At 48.3% G+C, this 21261-nt stretch overlaps 1 protein-coding gene across 1 annotated transcript in view; it reads left to right on the top strand.

Annotated features, from left to right (window-relative positions):
- Nucleotides 1-21261, top strand: part of LOC132832876 (dynein axonemal heavy chain 6-like) — a 670564-nt gene that overhangs the window by 433249 nt on the left and 216054 nt on the right. Inside the window, exons 61-66 of the mRNA XM_060851082.1 lie at nt 294-475; nt 2124-2232; nt 4253-4378; nt 9040-9134; nt 16557-16716; nt 17280-17411. Of these exons, the coding sequence (XP_060707065.1) occupies nt 294-475; nt 2124-2232; nt 4253-4378; nt 9040-9134; nt 16557-16716; nt 17280-17411 (804 nt within the window). The remainder of the gene's footprint in view (nt 1-293; nt 476-2123; nt 2233-4252; nt 4379-9039; nt 9135-16556; nt 16717-17279; nt 17412-21261) is intronic.

Raw genomic sequence — 21261 nt, 5'->3', positions numbered from 1 at the left:
TCATGGATAGTTTAACATGTCTCATCCATTTCTCCTTTGATTAGAAATCCCTGCTTCGACAGATTTGCCACAATGTCCTCCTCACTGTCTCAGCCAACCTGGCATTTGGTGATCATGCCTCAGAGACAGAGCCTTGGCAGGAGCGTGTCCAGGCAGCAGTTGTGTTGTAGACCTTTTACACAGGGAACGAGATCCTGGTTACAATCCACCCGCCTCCACAGGGCCCTGCTGAGTGGGTTTAGTTTGGATCAGCGACACGTTCTCTGGTAATGTATGTGTGTTTGTTGCTTCAGGCGTTAAAGAGCAGTGTGACCACGGCATGTGTCAGCATTCACAACAGTGTGTCAGTGGCAGCGCAACAATTCTGGCAGCAAATGAGGAGGTACTACCACGTCACGCCTAGCAAATACTTAGAGCTGATTCACGGCTTCTCTGACCTGCTGAAGAGAAAGAGGAAAGGCATTCTGAACTCGAGGTAAACCTCCACTCTGGCATTGGCTCATTCCCAGAAACCCTGAACTAACCTGAAGATCAGTACCACTGTCACGGTTAGAAAGCTCACACAACTGAGAGGGTAACTCGGATCTCCCAAAGACCCTGAGAGACACCGCCAAGCACTCCTTCGATTATCCCGGCAATCAAATCACAAGTATCTCTTTTGAGGAACAATCTTTTACATTCGCTTCCTCCAAAGACCATCGTTAATTTTTCATGATATGGAGGAGCCGGTGTTGGACTGGGATGGACAAAGTTAAAAATCCCACAACACCAGGCTATAGTCTAACAGGTTTATTTGGAAGCACTAGCTTTCACAGCACTGCCCCTCCATCAGGTAGGAGTGAAGGAGGACCATAAGACACTGAGATTGTAGCAAAAGATCATCGTGTCATGCAATTAAAATGATATATTTACCAAACCTAGATTGCTGTTAAGTCTTCCATCTTTTAGAATGGGTTACAGGTTTCGGATCATTCATATCTCAATCCCAGAACTTCTTTTAAATCACCTTCTTGAGATAACTCACAGCTCAGACCATGTGCTGAAGGTGTGAGCTTAGAGTCTGCCTGTATCCTTGGGAGACTGTGTATGTAGTGTGATGGAGAGGGGGTGTGCATGGGTGTGAGTGTGGGGGGTGTATGTGTGAGTGTATGAGAGAGAATGTGTGTATGAGAGTGTGTGTGTGTGTGTGTGTGCAAATGTGCACGTGCGTGTGCAATTTGTTTCACTAAGTGTACAGTGAAAATTACCCGGATTAAGTTAGCAAGATTAACTACCAGGTTTAAAACAGACAAAAAAGTATTCACAAAATTACACAATGAAACATGAAGAGCAGAATAAAGAAGCCCGACAGAACTCAGTCTCTCCAACTGGACTTAATTATGCTGTTCCAACTATATACAACAGTCCCAATAAACAAACCCTCTTGAAAGACAGTATAAAAAATGGAACAAATGTTGACAGGTTGACTGTAGAAGAGCAGAGAGAGAGAGAGAGAGAGCACCTGTTCACACAGCTCACTGAATAAACTGCTCAGCAAGAAAGCTGGCCACTCCCCTTTCTTTATACAGGTCACTTCTAAAACATGACCACTTTGGCCTGAAGTCTCATCTGTTTACATATAAACAAAAGGTCTCTCAATTCTCTTTCATCTCTGCACCAAACCAGACTAATGGTCGCCTGGCTCAGTTTATTACCCCACTGAAAAAAATTCAAGGACAGAGTCTCCTGGAGCCAAGGAACAGCTTTACAAAACAAAGGGACTAGCTTTGTGATAAAAGAAGTTCTGGGTTTGAGATATTAATGAACTGAAACCTGTAACCCATTCTAAAAGATCAGGGCTTGGTCAATATATCGTTTTAATCACGTGACACGGTGATCTTTGGCTATAAATTCTGTGCCCTCTCATCCTACCCCACGAGTTACCCGATGAAGGAACAGCGCTCCAAAAGCTAGTGCTTCCAAATAAAGCTGGTGTCATGTCATTTTTAAGTTTAGTTTTTCAATTCTCCTGCTAGATTTTGAAGCTAAAAGGGAAGTTGTGTGAAGGTGAGAAGATACTGTTCCTCCAATGACAGTCATTCTTGGTAACAGCCAGCTCTCCAACTCCTCTGTTGCTCTCCTAGGAACCGCTTTGCGAATGGTCTGCTGAAACTATCAGAAGCCAGCTCAATGGTGGGAGAGATGCAGGAAGAGTTAGTACCACTGGGACCACAGATCGAGCAGAAGACCAAGGTACCATCAACGTCACACCAGGATTTCACTAAACAGCTGAACTCAACCATCAAATGGTGTTACCGCGAAGGTGGTTATTCTACAGACAAATTCTGGTGGAGGCTGGGAATACTGCAGCGAGTAACTCCCCTCCTGACTCCCCAAAGCCTGTTCATCATCTACACGGCACCAGTCCGGAGGGTGATGGAATATTCCCCACCTGCCTGGGTGGGGGTGGGGTAGGGAGCGGGAATAAATGCTGAGCCAGCCAGCATTGCCCTTGTTGTATGAGTGAATAAACAGTAGCTTTAAAGCAGGGTGAGTTACCGGGAAATTCAGTCGAGGGATTTCAAATAGTGTCAGGTTTTTAGAGAATACTTCAGGAGAAACTGTTTCCTGCCGCAGAGAGCTTCATTTGGAAGCACTGGCTTTTGGAGCGCTGTTCCTTCATCAGGTAACTTGTGGGGCAGGATTCATGGGACACTGGGTCAGTGTGATTGGGAGAAAACCCATCGTTTTCCAGGCTGCATTCCAATTCATAACCAGGATAGACCCTGGAAGATAACACAGCTGTAATCTGACAAAACGCTTTTCAGAATTGCGTAAATATTTCTAAAGGAAGGCAGTACGTTTCTCGGGGTGTAGCACAGGTATAATTTCACTGGATTCTAGTTCAGGAGCCAAGGTGGTCGGTCTCCGAGCATGTTCACACCCAGTGAGTGAGTACTGTGGCTGACTCAAAGCAGTCTCAGCATCCTGTCAGACCAAGGGGAGTTAGTGAGTGGGAATAGCTGCTGGTGTCAGCAACAATACCACCTCCAACAGCACAATGTTAGTGCCCAGCAGGAACCAGCTCCAACAAGGCAGGATGTAAGCAATGGCCCTTCACAGTCAAACGCATTACAGTCAGTCAACCCACCATGAGCTACATTCGGATGGTTACCATTGAGCACTGGAAAGACCACGTGGGACCCTGCTTTTAAACAGGGTCCAGATGTAAGGAGCAGAGTGCAATTTGGGAGATTGTGTGAAGCTCATTGATGCAAATGAAACAATGTTATGGTAGGGGCCCATCTATTCCTGGCGCAGCACTCCCTCGGCACAGAGACGGTGAGGTACGGTTCCCCGCACAGCACCCCCTCGGCACAGAGACGGTGAGGTACTGCTCCCCGCACAGCACCCCCTCGGCACAGAGACGGTGAGATACGGTTCCCCATACGGCACCCCCTCGGCACAGAGATGGTGAGCTATGGTTCCCTGTACGGCACCCGCTCGGCACAGAGACGGTGAGGTACGGTTCCCCGTACGGCACCCCCTCGGCACAGAGACGGTGAGGTACTGTTCCCCTGCACAGCACCCCCTCGGCACAGAGATGGTGAGGTACGGTTCCCCACACAGCACCCCCTCGGCACAGAGACGGTGAGGTACGGTTCCCCACACAGCACCCGCTCGGCACAGAGACGGTGAGGTACGGTTCCCCGCACAGCACCCCCTCGGCACTGAGTCGGTGAGGTACGGTTGATACCGGTGCTAACCCATCCCAGTAAGTCCGGCTGGAACTGCCGAAACTGAGTGCTTCACAGTTTGGATGATTACAGATGGAGGCAGGGGGGTACTGAAAGGTGGAGGGTCGCCATGACATCACCGAGAGACTGAACAGGACGGAAGGGCCGAAAGGCCACTTTCTGCTCCAACTTTACTCAGATGTGATTGGTGGAGGTTTGTATTGTGACTAATCAGGAAAAGTAGCAGTTATCCGATGGGATGGTGTCAGGTGCATAATGGAGATGTGTCTGTGATTGTGTGACTGCACACACGTGTGCGTGTGTGTGCGTGCGTGTGTGACTGCACACACGTGTGTGTCTGCCTGTGTGTATGTGTCTGTTTGTGTGTGTCTGCGTGTGTGTGTGTCTGCGTGTGTGACCGCACACGCGTGAGTGTGTGTGTGTGTGTCTGCCTGCGTGAGTGTGTGTGTGTGCCTGCGTGACTGCACACACGTCTCTGTGTGGTTTATCGCTGACCAATGCTGTCGTTCCTGCAGGAGATTGAACAGTTAATGCAGAAACTTAAAAGTGACACTGAGGCCATGGAGGAGGTTCGAGCCATAGTGAAACACGAGGAGGAGATCATGGCTGAGGAGACCCAGATCGTGCAGGAATATGCTGAGGTAAATCCTGCTGTGTGAGCCCATTTCACTGGAATCACAAGGAGTGAGGGTTAGACTGAGCTCCTGACTCCCATCACTGCTCCTGGAGGAGTGACATTGTACATGTGATGCTTAATCACAGGGTGTTTCATTCAGATACCCTGCTATTGGCCACTTGTTTCAATGCCTCAAGGTCTTCCTTGTCCTCCCTCCCCTACTTTTTCCCCTCTGTGTTACTCTGCAGTTGGTCTCTCCTCTTTCCCTGAACAGCTGGTGATTTCTTCCCTCCCTCCCTAACCTGGGGACCACCGGCACAGACACCGTGATCCCACGGAGAGTCCATGACACTGCTCCAGCTCCCTCAGAGCCGGCTCTCACAGTGAACAGAACCCCTGACACTCCAGCTTGTTTGGTGGTAATTTTATTAAACAGTGCAGTTTACAAAACAGTTAACATTAACGGCTGTACTCAGAGAAACAGCAATTTTACAAGGGAGCGATAAAGCCAGACCCCAGTCATCACTGTTCAACCAGCTTTCAGGGAAATGGGGACAAACCTCAACTCCCACTTTCAGTCATCGCAAAACAGGAACAAATACAGACAAAACAGTCCAAGTAGACAAGAATCAGCACACAGAACCATCCTCCCTCCCCTCCCCTCCCCCAGCAAGCCATACACCCCCCTTCCTGCTCTCAGCCCACCCCCAACACCCCCTTCCTACCCACAAATGGGCCAGGTCTACCCACAGAGAAACAGGTCATCTGGAAAGCTCCATTAGCTCACAGGGGCTCCGTCCAAACCAAAAGTAAAAACACATTCAAAAAAGATAAAGAAAACCAGAATTCACGGGCTCAGCTCAGCCACAAAACCAGCACAGTCCCAATCTCAAAGTGAGAGAGGGAAGGGTCACACTCAGGCTGGACACAGCCAACAGGTCCCTCATGGGAACTGAAGCTACAGCTCAAACACATTGGCCGTGTAGATCAGCCAGTTTAGATCCATTTTAAATCAGTCCTCAATCAAAAAGGAATCCCAGTTAGCAAGCTGGTTAAATAGTTCAGCCCGTTCAGGAATCCGGTTCCCCCCAAAACCAGCAGAAACCAACAGCAGCAGGAACACACTGACCGTGGCCCAGCCAGCTCAGGGTCAGTCCCTTCCTGACACTGACCCAGCTCCCTCAGAGCCAGCTCAGGGTCAGTCCCTTCCTGACACTGACCCAGCTCCCTCAGAGCCAGCTCAGGGTCAGTCCCTTCCTGACACTGACCCAGCTCCCTCAGAGCCAGCTCAGGGTCAGTCCCTTCCTGACACTGACCCAGCTCCCTCAGAGCCAGCTTAGGGTCAGTCCCTTCCTGACACTGACCCAGCTCCCTCAGAGCCAGCTCTCAGAGTGGTACACAGCCCCAATCTGGGAACGCCGACTCTTTGAGATCCACCCGGCTGACCTCATTACAATCAGTATAGTTTATATTTTGTCTCTCTCTTTGTCTGTCTGTCTTTCTTTCTCTCTCAGCACAGGCCCTTCAGCTCTCAATTTTGCACTGACCTGAAGCCCATCTACCCGACACTATTCCATTATCATCCATATGTTTATCCAATAACCATTTCAATGTCCTTAAAGTTGGTGAGTCTCCTACTGTTGAAGGTAGGGTGTTCCACACCCCTACTACTCTCTGAGTAAAGAACCTACCTCTGACATCTGTCCTATATCTATCACCCCCTCAATTGAAAGCTATGTCCCCTCATGCTAGTCATCACCATCTGAGAAAAAAGGCTCTCACTGTCCACCCTAAGTAACCCTCTGATTATCCCACGTCTCAATTAAGTTACCTCTCAACCTTCTTCTCTCTAACACAAACACCTCAAGTCCCTCAGCCTTTCCTCATAAGATCTTCCCTCCATACCAGTAAATCTCCTCTGAACCCTTTCCAAAGCTTCCACATCCTTCCAATAATGTGGTGACCAGAACTATACCACACTCCAAGTGCGGCCACACCAGAGTTTTGTACAGCTGCAACATGACCTCATGGCACAAAAACTCAATCCCTCTACCAATAAACGCTAACACACCGTATGGCTTCTTAACAACCCTATCAACCTGGGTGGCAACTTTCAGAGATCTATGTACATAGACACCGAGATCTCTCTGCCCATCTACACTGCCAAGAACCTTACCATGAGCCCAGTACTCTGTATTCCTGTTGTTCCGACCAACGTGAATCACCTCACAATTAAAACTCCATTTGCCAGCTCTGCAGCTTATCAATGTCCCTCTGTAATCAGCAACATCCTTTGGCACTATCCACAACTCCACCGCCCTTAATGTCATCCACAAATTTACCAACCCATCCTTCTCTGCCCTCATCTTGATCATTTATAAAAATGACAAACAGCAGTGGGCCCAAAACAGCTCCTTGTGGTACCCCACTAGTAACTGAACTCCAGGATGAATATTTCCCATCAACCACCACCCTCTGTCTTCTTTCAGCTCGCCAATTTCTGATCCAAGCCGCTAAACCACCCTCAATCCCATGCCTCTGTATTTTGTACAATAGCCTGCCATGGGGAACCTTATTGAACACTTTATCGAAATCCATATACACCACATCAACTGCTTTACCCTCATCCACCTGTTTGGTCACCTTCTCAAAGAACTCAATAAGATTTGTGAGGCACGACCTACCCTTCACAAAACCGTGCTGACTATCCCTAATCAAATTATTCCTTTCTAGATGATTATAAATCCTATCTCTTATAACCTTTTCCAACACTTTACCCCTAACCAAAGTAAGGCTCACTGGTCTGTAATTACCTGGGTTGTCTCTACTCCCCTTCTTGAACAAGGGGACAACATTTGCTATCCTCCAGTCTTCGGCACTATTCCCGTGGACAATGATGGTTTAAAGATCAATGTCAAAGGCTCAGCAATCTCCTCCCTGGCTTCCCAGAGGATCCTAGGATATATCCCATCCAGCCCAAGGGACTTAGCTATTTCACATTTTCCAGACTTGCTAACACCTCCTCCCTGTGAACCTCAATCCCATCGAGTCTAATCGCCTGGATCTCAGTATTTTCCTCAACAACATTCTCTTTTCCCAGTGTGAATACTAACAAAAAATAATTATTTATTGTTTCTCCTAACTCCTCTGACTCCACGTACAACTTCCCACTGCTATCCCTGATTGGCCCTAATCTTACTCTCGTCATTCCTTTATTCCTGATATACCCAGAGAAAACCTTAGGGTTTTCCTTGATCCTATCCACCAACAACTTCTCATGGCCCCTCCTGGCTCTTATTCGCGCTCTCTTTAGGTCTTTCCTGGCTAACCTGTAACTCTCAAGCACCCAAACTGAGCCTTCACGTCTCATCCTAACATCAGCCTCCTTCTTCCTCTTGACAAGAGATACAGCTCCTTGAGTAAACCACAGCTCCCTCGCTCGATCACTTCCTCCCTGCCTGACAGGTACATACTTACCAAGGACCCACAGTAGCTGATCCTTGAATAAGCTCCATATTTCAGTTGTGCCCATTCCCTGCAGTTTCCTTCCCCGTCCTATACATCCTAAATCTTGCCGAATCGCATCAGAATTGCCTTTCCCCAGCTGTATCTCTTGCCCTGCGGTATATACCTGTCCCTTTCCATCACCAAAGCAAACCTAACTGAATTGTGGTCACTATCATCAGCTGAGTTTCTGGACTAATAGTCCAGTGATTACACCAGAAGGCGATCGCCTCCCCATGCTGGAATTCAAAGATTTCAAATTTTCTGAGGTGGTTAATCTCTTTCAAAAATGAACTTCTTTTCGGCTCCCCCATCAAAGCCAGTTACATTGTTAATGAGCTCTTTAAACCGTCAACCAACTATGGAGTCCAAACCATCCAAGTGAGTGCATGCAGCCGATCCAAATCAGCTCAGCATCAGAGTGACATGATAATACTTCCTCAGGGCAGCCTGAGGCTGAGTAATCAATGCTAGCCCATCCAGCAAAGGCCATGTCCCATGAGTGAATAAGGGAGACAAAATAAAAAGCCCTTCGGTAAATTTCACAATCAACTCTGCTATAACTGCAAGACCAGTTGGGATGGTTTTCTTCTAAACCCTACCAGATGGCCTGTCAATCAAAGTCCAAAAATGTGCAGGTTAGGTGAATTGGCCGTGCTAAATTGTCTGTAGTGTTAGGTGAAAGGGTAAATGTAGGGAAATGGGTCTGGGTGGGTTGCTCTTTGGAGGGTCGGTGTGGACTTGTTGGGCCAAAGGGCCTGTTTCCACACTGTAAGTAATCTAAGTAAATCTAAGTCTAGGGTTTTTTTTAAACTTTTACCGACAGTTTCAATTTTTTTTCCTGTTTGAAGAGTGAGAAGTTTAAAACTTCCAATTCATGAGACCAATTGTTCAAGAGTGTTCTCATTGCTACATAAGTTTACAACTCCAACACAACAAGTTAAGACCCAAATGGCAGCCAACATAGGGTCTGTTTGAACTCAGCCCCCAGTTGCAGTTCAGCGTCTCATCCAGCATTTTTATCTGACACCACCTCCATGTGGAGCTGGATGTGATGGAGTTAAAGGTTGGGGGGAGGAGAGAGGTATTACTGAAGTTGCTGCCTGAGCCAGCTACAACCCACTGTTTGTTCGACCTCTCTTCATGGCACCCGTTTCAAGGAACTTTGATGTTAACTTGCAGCAAGCGACCAATGAGCTGAATGATGTGCTTCCTGTTTTGGAAAAGGCTATCGTTGCTCTCCAAGCCCTGGATAAGAGTGACATCTCAGAGATCAGGTATGATGCCAGCATCTGTGGGAGTCCTGCTCTCATCTCAGAGATCAGGAATGATGCCAGTGTCTGTGGGGGTCTGTTCTCATCTCAGAGGTCAGGTATGATGCCAGCGTCTGTGGGGGTCTGCTCTCAGTTCAGAGATCAGGTATGATGCCAGCGTCTGTGGGGGTCTGCTCTCAGCTCAGAGATCAGGTATGATGCCAGCGTCTGTGGGGGTCCTGCTCTCAGTTCAGAGGTCAGGTATGATGCCAGCGTCTGTGGGGGTCCTGCTCTCAGTTCAGAGATCAGGTATGATGCCAGTGTCTGTGGGGGTCCTGCTCTCAGTTCAGAGATCAGGTATGATGCCAGTGTCTGTGGGGGTCCTGCTCTCAGTTCAGAGATCAGGTATGATGCCAGTGTCTGTGGGGGTCCTGCTCTCAGTTCAGAGATCAGGTATGATGCCAGCGTCTGTGGGGGTCTGCTCTCAGTTCAGAGATCAGGTATGATGCCAGTGTCTGTGGGGGTCCTGCTGTCATCTCAGAGATCAGGTATGATGCCAGCGTCTGTGGGGGTCTGCTCTCAGTTCAGAGATCAGGTATGATGCCAGCGTCTGTGGGGGTCTGCTCTCAGTTCAGAGATCAGGTATGATGCCAGTGTCTGTGAGGGTTTGCTGTCATCTCAGAGATCAGGTATGATGCCAGTGTCTGTGGGGGTCCTGCTCTCAGTTCAGAGATCAGGTATGATGCCAGTGTCTGTGGGGGTCCTGCTCTCAGTTCAGAGATCAGGTATGATGCCAGTGTCTGTGGGGGTCCTGCTCTCAGTTCAGAGATCAGGTATGATGCCAGTGTCTGTGGGGGTCCTGCTCTTAGTTCAGAATGCATTCCAATGGACAGTTACTCTCTTACAGAGAGCCCTGGGCATGGGTAAACAGACCGTTTTGAATGTGGAAGGAGAAGTTGAGAGGTTTATTGTAAAAAGGAACCTTGATTTATTGATAGACAGAACATTCTGTGCTACAGGGTGTGTGATCTATCTGTATGTTTGAGTGTTTGGGCTTTGAATTTGTGGCATATGGGTTTTCTACATGTCCAAAGCTGTTTAATGATTAACTTGAAGTACTTCTGGAGCCATGGTGTTTTAGTTCAAAACAGTTGGAGAGGTATCCTCCTATAACTAAATGGGAGAATTTCTGTACAACCATCATACACGGGGGGGGGGTCTGATGGAAGATTTTGAATTTTTTTTAAGTTTAAGTGGAAAAGTCCATAACTTAGAGAGAAATCTTTCCGTTTTGGTTTGGGTTTGGGGCAGTTCTGAAGGTGGAAGCAGTTGCCCCTGAGAAAAGGAGATGATAGTTTGAATCCATTGAAAAAAATGACCTTAGAGTGGGGAGGTGCTTGGTTATAACCTTGGTGTGGTGACTTGAAGCATCCAGACGAGAAGTTAAAGCCAAGTAGATTCTCTCTGATGTGAATATTGTGAATATATTTTGGGATTTTGTAAAGGAACGTTTTAGGATTAACATGATTATATTTTTACCAAATATCTCAAAGTTTTTAAATGTGTGTTCCGGATAAATTGTTTTGTTTTATTTTGGCTTTATTAGAACATAGAACATAGAAAAGTACAGCACAGAACAGACCCTTTGGCCCACAATGTTGTGCCGAGCTTTAATCTGAATGTAAAATATAGTAACAACCTACCCATCCCTCACTCACTGCTATCCATGTGCATGTCTCGCAGTTGCTTAAAAGTCCTCTGCTTCCACCACCACCGCTGGCAATGCATGCCATGTATTCACAACTCTCTGTGTAAAAAACCTACCTCTGATGACTGCTGGATACCTTTCCCCTAATATCTTCAAACTATGACTTCTCGAACCAGTCAATCCTGCCCTGGGGAAAAGTCTCTGGCTATTGACTCTATCTATTCCTCTCATTATCTTGCGTACCTCTATCAGGTCTCCTCTCTTCCTACTTCTCTCCAGAGAGAAAAGTCCGAGCTTAGTCAACCTTTCTTCATAAGGCAAGCCCTCCATAAGGCAGCATCCTGGTAAACCTTCTTTGCATCTTCTCCAAAGCCTCTGTATCTTTCCAATAGTAGGGCAACCAGAGCTGGACACAATATTCCAAGTGTGGTCCTACCAGGGACTTGTGGAGCTGCAGCAAAACCTCGCGGCTCTTAAACTCGATCCCCCTGTTAATGAAAGCCAAAACACTAAATGCTTTCTGAACAACCCTATCCATTTGGGTGGCAACTTTGAGCGATCTATGTACTTTCACACCCAGATCCCTCTGTCCCTCCACACTGCCAAGAATCCGGTCTTTAATCCTATATTCAGCATTTGAGTTTGACTTTCCAAAATGCATCACTTCACATTTATCCAGGTTGAACTCCATCGGCCATTTCTCAGATTTCTCATTTGCATCATTGTGCTCCGACACAGCGGCCAGCCCCTCTGTGTTTTCTAAAAGATATATTTATTGAAAAAGGGAATTTTAAAATCACATTAAATCAAAAACGATACAAAATCAAAACAATACAGGAAGGAACAGAACTACACTCACGTACATATCTACATGACAAAACAATAACTCTCGATCATTGAGAGAGTTAGCTTGCATGTATTCATATGTTCCTAATCCTTCTTATCAGGGTGCTAGATTCATTAAATACAACTGTCACAGCTATGTGAAAGCCCTTTGTAGTGTGGTAGATCAGTCTGTGTCCAGGTAATCCAAAAAGAACTGCCATGTCTTATAAAGGTTCTCGATATTTTGGTGTAAGAAAATCCAGAGGACCACCACGCTCCCTGACTAACATCAACCCGACAGACACAGGGAGCTTGCAGACACCCCACAGGGTAAACTGGGTTCCCTTGTAAGGATGTTGAAAAGTTTTTTTCCAATGCACATCTAAAGGAAGTACCACTGGGCAGGTCCAGGAGAAGAGAGACCGAATCCATCTCCAATTCTGTCCCCAAGATCCCCTCGATTTCACCTACCCACAGTGCTCCAGTATGTCTGCAGCCGGGGTCAGAACCAAAGGCAACGAGTGAGAGTGCCCAGACTTGGGTTGCACTCGGGACGGGTTGTGGAAATGTGGAAATACAATCTGGAGCCGGATGAACCCTGTGGAGAATCCCCAGCTGGAGACCACGGGGTCCTGTTACTAATCGAAACCTTCCTTGTGTTACGACGTGGGGTAAACCCGTCTGCTAAAGTAAACCAGCCACTCGGAAAAGATTCACCCCGGGCTGTAATCTGTGAAAATTGGAGAAGCAAAGATCGATCCCAAAGGTCACTGTGTCAAGTAAAAATTAATAACTTTACTTTTTAACTCGAGTAGAGAATAATTAACCAACAATTCTTTACATCTCCTTTCTCTAAACCTCTCTTTGACCTTCCTGGCTACTATACCGGTCCAATAAAACTCCCGGTGACAACTTTAAAAGGTTTGGAGAAGTTTGGTGTAGCCAAAACTAGTTTGGTGATGAATATTGCTTTCAAATGGTTGAATGCTCCTGGCATGGTGCTGTCCACTGAAGCTCTGTGTTGTTCTTCAGCAAATCGGTTAACGGTGCCATGACAACGCTGGCGTTTGGAACAAAGTTCCAGTGGAATCCACTGAGTCCCAAGAATCAAATCACCTCTTTCTTTGAGGTTGGTCGTGGAAATTCCTCGATGGCCTTTGTCTTTGTGTTCCGTGGGGTCAACCTTCCATAACCGAGGTTATGTCCCAAGAACGTCACCTCTACTTTCACAAATTAAGTTTTGTTTAAGTTTGTCACCAGTCTTGCTTCTCGTGTCTATACTTCTCATGATTTTGTAGACCTCAATCAGGTTCCCCCCTCAACCTCCTTCTTTCCAATGAAAAAAATTCTAATCTATTCAACCTCTCCTCATAGCTAGCACCCTCCATACCAGGCAGCATCCTGGTAAACCTCCTCTGCACCCTCTCCAAAGCATCCACCTCCTTCTGGTAATATGGCGACCAGAACTGTACACAGTATTTGAGTCCAGAACTAGAGGGCATAGGTTTAGGGTGAGAGGGGAAAGATATAAAAGAGACCTAGGGGGCAACCTTTTCATGCAGAGGGTGGTACGTGTATGGAATGAGCTGCCAGAGGATGTGGTGGAGGCTGATGCAATTACAACATTTAAAAGGCATCTGGATGGGTATATGAATGGGAAGAGTTTAGAGGGATATGGGCCAGGTGCTGGCAGGTGGGACTAGATTGGGTTGGGATATTTGGTCAGCATGGACGGGTTGGGCCGAAGGGTTTGTTTCCGTGCTGTTCATCTCTACGACTCTATGTGGTTGAACCAAAGTCTGATATAACTGTAACATGACCTGCCAGCTCTTGTACTCAATACCCCACCCAATGAAGGAAAGCATACTGTATGCCTTCTTGACTCCTCTATTGACCTGTGTTGCCACCTTCAGTGTACAGTGGACCTAAACATGCAGATCTCTCTGTACATCAATTTTCTACAGGGCTTTTCCATTTACCATCTAGTTCATTCTTGAATTGGATCTTCCAAAATGCATCACCTCACATTTGCCCAGATTGAACTCCATCTGCCATTTCTCTGCCCAACTCTCTAATCTATCCATATTCTGCTGTATTCTCTGACAGTCCCCTTTACTGTCTGCTTCCACCTATCTTTGTGTCATTTGCAAACTTGCTAATCAGACCACCTATACCTTCCTCCAGATCATTTATGTATATCACAAACAACAGTGATCCCAGAACAGATCCCTAAGGAACACCACTGATCACAGTTCTCCATTTTGAGACACTCCCTTCCACAACTACTCTGTCTCCTATTGCCCAGCCAGTTCCCTGTCCATCTAGCTAGAACACCCTGGACCCTACGCGGTCTTATCCTCATCAGCCTACCATGGGAAACCTTATCAAACGCATCACTGAAGTCCATATATATGACATCTACAGCCCTTCCTTCATCAATCAACTTTGTCACTTCTGAAGAATTCTATTAAGTCAGTAAGACATGACCTTCCCTGCACCAAACCATGCCGCCTCTCACTGATAACTGAAAATGTGTTGCTGGTTAAAGCACAGCAGGTTAGGCAGCATCTCAGGAATAGGGAATTCGACGTTTCGAGCATAAGCCCTTCATCAGGAATGAAGGGCTTATGCTCAAAATGTCCTGATGAAGGGCTTATGTCCTGATGCTCGAAACGTCGAATTCCCTATTCCTGAGATGCTGCCTAACCTGCTGTGCTTTAACCAGCAACACATTTTCAGCTGTGATCTCCAGCATCTGCAGATCTCATTTTTTACTCGCCTCTCACTGATAAGCCCATTTTCTTCCAAATGGGAATAGATCCTATCCCTCAGTATCTTCTCCAGCAGCTTCCCTACCACTGATGTCAGGCTCACCAGTCTGTACTTACCTGGATTATCCATGTACCCTTCTTAAACAAGGGGACAACATGAGCAATTCTCCAGTCCTACAGGACCTCACGCGTGTTTAAAAATGCTGCAAAGATATCTATTAAGGCCCCAGCTATTTCCTCTCTTGCTTCCCTCAGTAACCTGGAATAGATCTCATTTGGACCTGGGGTCTTGTCCACCTTAATGCCTTTTAGAATACCCAACACTTCCACCCTCCTTATGCTGACTTGACCCAGAGTAATTAAAGATCTATTCCTAACCTCAACATCCTGGAGTGACCCGGTGGCTCAGTGGTTAACACTGCTGCCTCACAGCACCAGGGTCCCAGGTTCAATTCCAGTCTCGGGCGACTGCCTGTGTGGAGTTTGCACGTTCTCCCTGTGTCTGCATGGGTTTCCTCCCACAGTCCAAAGATGTGCAGGTTAGGTGAATTGGCCATATTTAATTGCCCATAGTGTTGACCCAGCGGGTAATGGGTCTGGGTGGGTTACTCTTTGGAGGGTCAGTGTGGGCTGGTTGGGCTGAAGGGCTTGTTTCCACACTGGAGAGAATCTAATCTAAACTAATCCATCGTATTAGATTCACCTCTCCTTGGTGAATACCGATCCAAAGTACATTGTCCATTTTCATCCATTTTCTCTGACTCCATGCATAACTTTCCTCCTTTGTCCTTGAGTGGGCCATTACCCTCTTACACCTCATATATGAATAAAAGGCTTTGGGGTTTTCTTGACCCTGCTTGTTAAGGATGTCTCTTGGCCCCTTCTGGCCCTATTAATTCCTTGTTTCAGATTGGTCCGACATTCCCAATATTCTTCCAAGGCTATGCCTGACCTCTGTTGCTGAGACCTTTTGTACGGGTCCTTTTTCCCCTTAGTTAGGCTCACAATTTCACTGGCATTGCAACAGCGTTGACTTTCCAGTAATCCACGCAGAATCGTTGAGTCCCATCAGGTTTGGGAACTAAGACGATCAGCGAACTCCACTCGTTCGGGCTTGGTTTGATGATGTTCTCGTTGGGCATGGCCTCCACCTCCATCCGGATCTGTCTGACTTTGAAAGGATTGAGCTGATAGGGGTGTTGTTTTATTGGAGCAGCATTCCTTACATCTACTTCATGTACAAAAGCATCCTTCCTCTCTATCTGATTCTTACATAAGTTCTTATACTGCAGTAACAAATCTTACAGCTGCCTTCTACATTCCTGAGGCAGATGGCTCACTAACCTATCCCACTCCTCAAGGACTTCTTCATTTTTTAATCCATTTTGAGGCACCTCAAAATCCACATCATCTGGATTTGATTCCTCACTCTGCAGGGCAGTAACTAACACCTGTTTCTCCAGTTCTTTCTCTCTCCTGGTTCTTGGGAGGGGACCTACACAATCAATTATAACCCGTGTGAAAGGGTCTTCCAAAGCAGGAACTGGCAATAAAGGGGATGGTTTTCATTACCGCCCTGTGTCCGACCTACCATTTGGCATGTATGACACGTACGGCAAAGGTAACCACATCCTTGTGCACTCCAGCCCAATAAAAATGTTTTTGTACCTTAGCCTGAGTCTTTCATAGCCCCAGGTGACCTCCTACAGGTAGTTCATGTGCTACCCATAACACCTCCTGTCTGTGTGCTCCCAGCAACACAATCTGGTGAACTTTGGCCCATGTCTCCTCTGCACTAACCTGCCCTGGTCTCCATTTCTGTCTCAGGATTCTACCTTTCAGATAATAACCCTCCAGAATATTCGCTGCCTCCTTTTCAGAGTACACATCCACAGATAGATGCTTTCCCACCCATTTATTGCAGGCACTAAATTACAAGATAATTTCCCTCAGTTCAAAAATTCCAAAATTTGTTTTAAAATGCAAGAAAACAAATGGGCCTCCTGACGTCTCAGTACCAAGTCAGAACGCCTCCAAAAATGAAACAACATCCATGTCTTCCCATTGCACCAACAAACGAGAAATAAGAAAGAGTTTGTCGTCCCTGCGAAGACTAACACTGAGGACTGTGTGTGTGTGTAGAGTGTACACCAGCCCCCCGACTCTGGTTCTGAAAGTGATGAACGCGGTCTGTGTGCTGCTACAAAAGAGCCCTCAGTGGACAACGGCAAAGCTGCTCCTTGGAGACCCGAGTTTCCTGAAACATCTCCTCCAACTCGACAAGGACAAGATCCCGGAGAAGGTGAGATTCCCACACGCTCACTGTGCGGGAGTGTGACAATCCCTCACACTGACCGTGCGGGGAGCGTGACAATCCCTCGCACTGACCGTGCGGGGAGCGTGACAATCCCTCGCACTGACCGTGCGGGGAGCGTGACAATCCCTCACACTGACCATGCGGGGAGTGTGACAATCCCTCACACTGACCATGCGGGGAGTGTGACAATCCCTCACACTGACCGTGCGGGGAGTGTGACGTTCGGTCCTCTCCACCTGACATGGTCAGGGGCAGCAGGAATGTGGAATCCCAGCCTCCATGCATCTCCCCTCCTTCAGTATCTCTGTGTCAATGTGTGCACTTCCTCCTGTCCTTGGGGTGAGGGAGATGTGCCACCCAGAGACCGGCGTTGTCCTGGAAGATCCTGGCACCATGCACCATCTCGGTTGATATTTGCAGACAGCAGGATATGCTGGATTGTCGAATATAAGACACCGTGTGTAGAATTGCCAGCTGTCTCAGTGGGAAGTGGGGATGAATTCCGACCTGGAGGAATACCTTTGTTGAAATTTTCTTCTGGTTACCAGGTTTTCAGTCGGTTGAAGAGGTATTCAAAGCACCCGGACTTCAACCCAGAGAGAGTGGGCACAGTGTCAACGGCATGTCGCTCCCTGTGCCAGTGGGTGTTAGCGATAGAGCACTACCACGATGTCCGAAAGGTAAGCAGGCTGCTGCTGCGCTGGGGGACTGAGAGCTGCTGCACGGCACACACGGCACCACGGTAGGATGAGGGCTGAAACACAGCTCTCCCATGAGATATGAGGAAGATAGGAGCAGAGTGTCTGTATCAGACAAGCCAATACGTGTGGAACAAGAGAGTGCGTAAAGGACCGGTGTATGTGTACGGGGACAGGAGAGTGTGTGTACGGGGACAGGAGAGTGTGTGTACGGGGACAGGAGAGTGTGTGTACGGGGACAGGAGAGTATGTGTACGGGGACAGGACAGTGTGTGTACGGGGACAGGAGAGTGTGTGTACGGGGACAGGAGAGTGTGTGTACGGGGACAGGAGAGTGTGTGTACGGGGACAGGAGAGTGTGTGTACGGGACAGGAGAGTGTGTGTACGGGGACAGGAGAGTGTGTGTACGTGGACAGGAGAGTGTGTGTACGGGGACAGGAGAATGTGTGTACGGGGACAGGAGAGTGTGTGTACGGGGACAGGAGAGTGTGTGTACGGGACAGGAGAGTGTGTGTACGGGGACAGGAGAGTGTGTGTACGGGACAGGAGAGTGTGTGTACGGGGACAGGAGAGTGTGTGTACGGGGACAGGAGAGTGTGTGTACGGGGACAGGAGAGTGTGTGTACGGGACAGGAGAGTGTGTGTACGGGGACAGGAGAGTGTGTGTACAGGGACAGGACAGTGTGTGTACGGGGACAGGAGAGTGTGTGTACGGGACAGGAGAGTGTGTGTACGGGGACAGGAGAGTGTGTGTACAGGGACAGGACAGTGTGTGTACGGGGACAGGAGAGTGTGTGTACGGGGACAGGAGAGTGTGTGTACGGGACAGGAGAGTGTGTGTACGGGGACAGGAGAGTGTGTGTACGGGGACAGGAGAGCGTGTGTACGGGGACAGGAGTGTGTGTGTACGGGGACAGGAGAGTGTGTGTATGGGGACAACAGACTGGATCCCTGGCGCTGTGAGGCAGCTGTGCTAACCACCGAGCCATCGAACCACTGTAAACAGGTCAGAAATATTCTCAGTCAGTTCCAGCAGGAATCCATGAGCATGGTCCCATACAGGTGGGTGTCAGCCGAGATGCATGAGCAATTTGACTTGATTTACAGAGTCATAGAGTCACCGAGATGGACAGAAGAGAAACAGACCCTTCGGTCCAACCCATCCATGCCGACCACATATCCCGACCCAATCTAGTCCCACCTGCCTGTGCCCAGCCCAAATCCCTCCAAACCCTTCCTATTCATATACCCATCCAAATGCCTTCCTCTGGCAGCTCATTCCATACCCGGACCACCCACTGAGTGATACAGTTGCCTTTTACATCTCTTTTATATCTTTCCCCTCTCACCCTAAACCTATGCCCTCTAGTTCTGGACTCCCCTACCCTAGGGAAAGGACTTTGTCTCTTAATCCTATCCATGCCCCTCATGACTTTATAAATCTTGATAAGGTCACCCCTCAGCCTCCGACACTCCAGGGAAAACAGCCCCAGCCTGTTCAGCATTCCCCAAAACATCAAATCTGGCAATCCTGGAGAGATCCTTGTAAATCTATTCTGAACCCTTTCAGAACATCCTTCCGATAGGAAGGAGACCAGAATTGCACACAACATTCTAAAAGTGGCCTAACCAATGTCCGGAATAGCTGCAACAACAGCTTGATTTGATTTGGTTTGGTTTATTGTTTCAAATGTAGCAAAGTGCTGTGAAAAGATTTGTTTTGCATGAGGCATGGCAGATCGAATTACAACAGGGTAATGGGACAGAGCGAGGTGTACAGAGTTACAGAGACAGATCACAGGGGGATGGGACAGAGCGAGGTGTACAGAGTTACAGAGACAGATCACAGGGGGATGGGACAGAGGGAGGTGTACAGAGTTACAGATACAGATCACAGGGGGAGGGGACAGAGGGAGGTGTACAGAGTTACAGAGACAGATCACAGGGGGATGGGACAGAGCGAGGTGTACAGAGTTACAGAGACAGATCACAGGGGGATGGGACAGAGGGAGGTGTACAGAGTTACAGAGACAGATCACAGGGGGATGGGACAGAGGGAGGTGTACAGAGTTACAGAGACAGATCACAGGGGGATGGGACAGAGGGAGGTGTACAGAGTTACAGAGACAGATCACAGGGGGATGGGACAGAGCGAGGTGTACAGAGTTACAGATACAGATCACAGGGGGATGGGACAGAGCGAGGTGTACAGAGTTACAGAGACAGATCAGAGGGGGATGGGACAGAGGGAGGTGTACAGAGTTACAGAGACAGATCACAGGGGGATGGGACAGAGCGAGGTGTACAGAGTTACAGAGACAGATCACAGGGGGAGGGGACAGAGGGAGGTGTACAGAGTTACAGAGACAGATCACAGGGGGGTGGGGCAGAGGGAGGTGTACAGAGTTACAGAGACAGATCACAGGGGGGTGGGACAGAGCGAGGTGTACAGAGTTACAGATACAGATCACAGGGGGATGGGACAGAGGGAGGTGTACAGAGTTACAGATACAGATCACAGGGGGAGGGGACAGAGCGAGGTGTACAGAGTTACAGATACAGATCACAGGGGGATGGGACAGAGGGAGGTGTACAGAGTTACAGAGACAGATCACAGGGGGATGGGACAGAGCGAGGTGTACAGAGTTACAGAGACAGATCACAGGGGGATGGGACAGAGGGAGGTGTACAGAGTTACAGAGACAGATCACAGGGGGATGGGACAGAGCGAGGTGTACAGAGTTACAGAGACAGATCACAGGGGGATGGGACAGAGGGAGGTGTACAGAGTTACAGAGACAGATCACAGGGGGATGGGACAGAGCGAGGTGTACAGAGTTACAGATACAGATCACAGGGGGATGGGACAGAGGGAGGTGTACAGAGTTACAGAGACAGATCACAGGGGGATGGGACAGAGCGAGGTGTACAGAGTTACAGAGACAGATCACAGGGGGATGGGACAGAGCGAGGTGTACAGAGTTACAGATACAGATCACAGGGGGATGGGACAGAGGGAGGTGTACAGAGTTACAGAGACAGATCACAGGGGGATGGGACAGAGCGAGGTGTACAGAGTTACAGATACAGATCACAGGGGGATGGGACAGAGCGAGGTGTACAGAGTTACAGAGACAGATCACAGGGGGATGGGACAGAGGGAGGTGTACAGAGTTACAGATACAGATCACAGGGGGATGGGACAGAGCGAGGTGTACAGAGTTACAGAGACAGATCACAGGGGGATGGGACAGAGCGAGGTGTACAGAGTTACAGAGACAGATCACAGGGGGATGGGACAGAGCGAGGTTTACAGAGTTACAGAGACAGATCACAGGGGGATGGGACAGAGGGAGGTGTACAGAGTTACAGATACAGATCACAGGGGGATGGGACAGAGCGAGGTGTACAGAGTTACAGAGACAGATCACGGGGGATGGGACAGAGGGAGGTGTACAGAGTAACAGATACAGATCACAGGGGGATGGGACAGAGCGAGGTGTACAGAGTTACAGATACAGATCACAGGGGGATGGGACAGAGCGAGGTGTACAGAGTTACAGATACAGATCACAGTGGGATGGGACAGAGGAAGGTGTACAGAGTTACAGAGACAGATCACAGGGGAATGGGACAGAGCGAGGTGTACAGAGTTACAGAGACAGATCACAGGGGAATGGGACAGAGGGAGGTGTACAGAGTTACAGAGACAGATCACAGGGGGATGGGACAGAGCGAGGTGTACAGAGTTACAGAGACAGATCACAGGGGGATGGGACAGAGGGAGGTGTACAGAGTTACAGAGACAGATCACAGGGGGATGGGACAGAG

The sequence above is a fragment of the Hemiscyllium ocellatum genome, chromosome 3, assembly GCF_020745735.1.
Source record: "Hemiscyllium ocellatum isolate sHemOce1 chromosome 3, sHemOce1.pat.X.cur, whole genome shotgun sequence".
Lineage (NCBI taxonomy): Eukaryota > Metazoa > Chordata > Chondrichthyes > Orectolobiformes > Hemiscylliidae > Hemiscyllium > Hemiscyllium ocellatum.
Note: the sequence above shows the minus strand (reverse complement) of the source record. Positions and strands in the feature narration are given on the sequence as shown.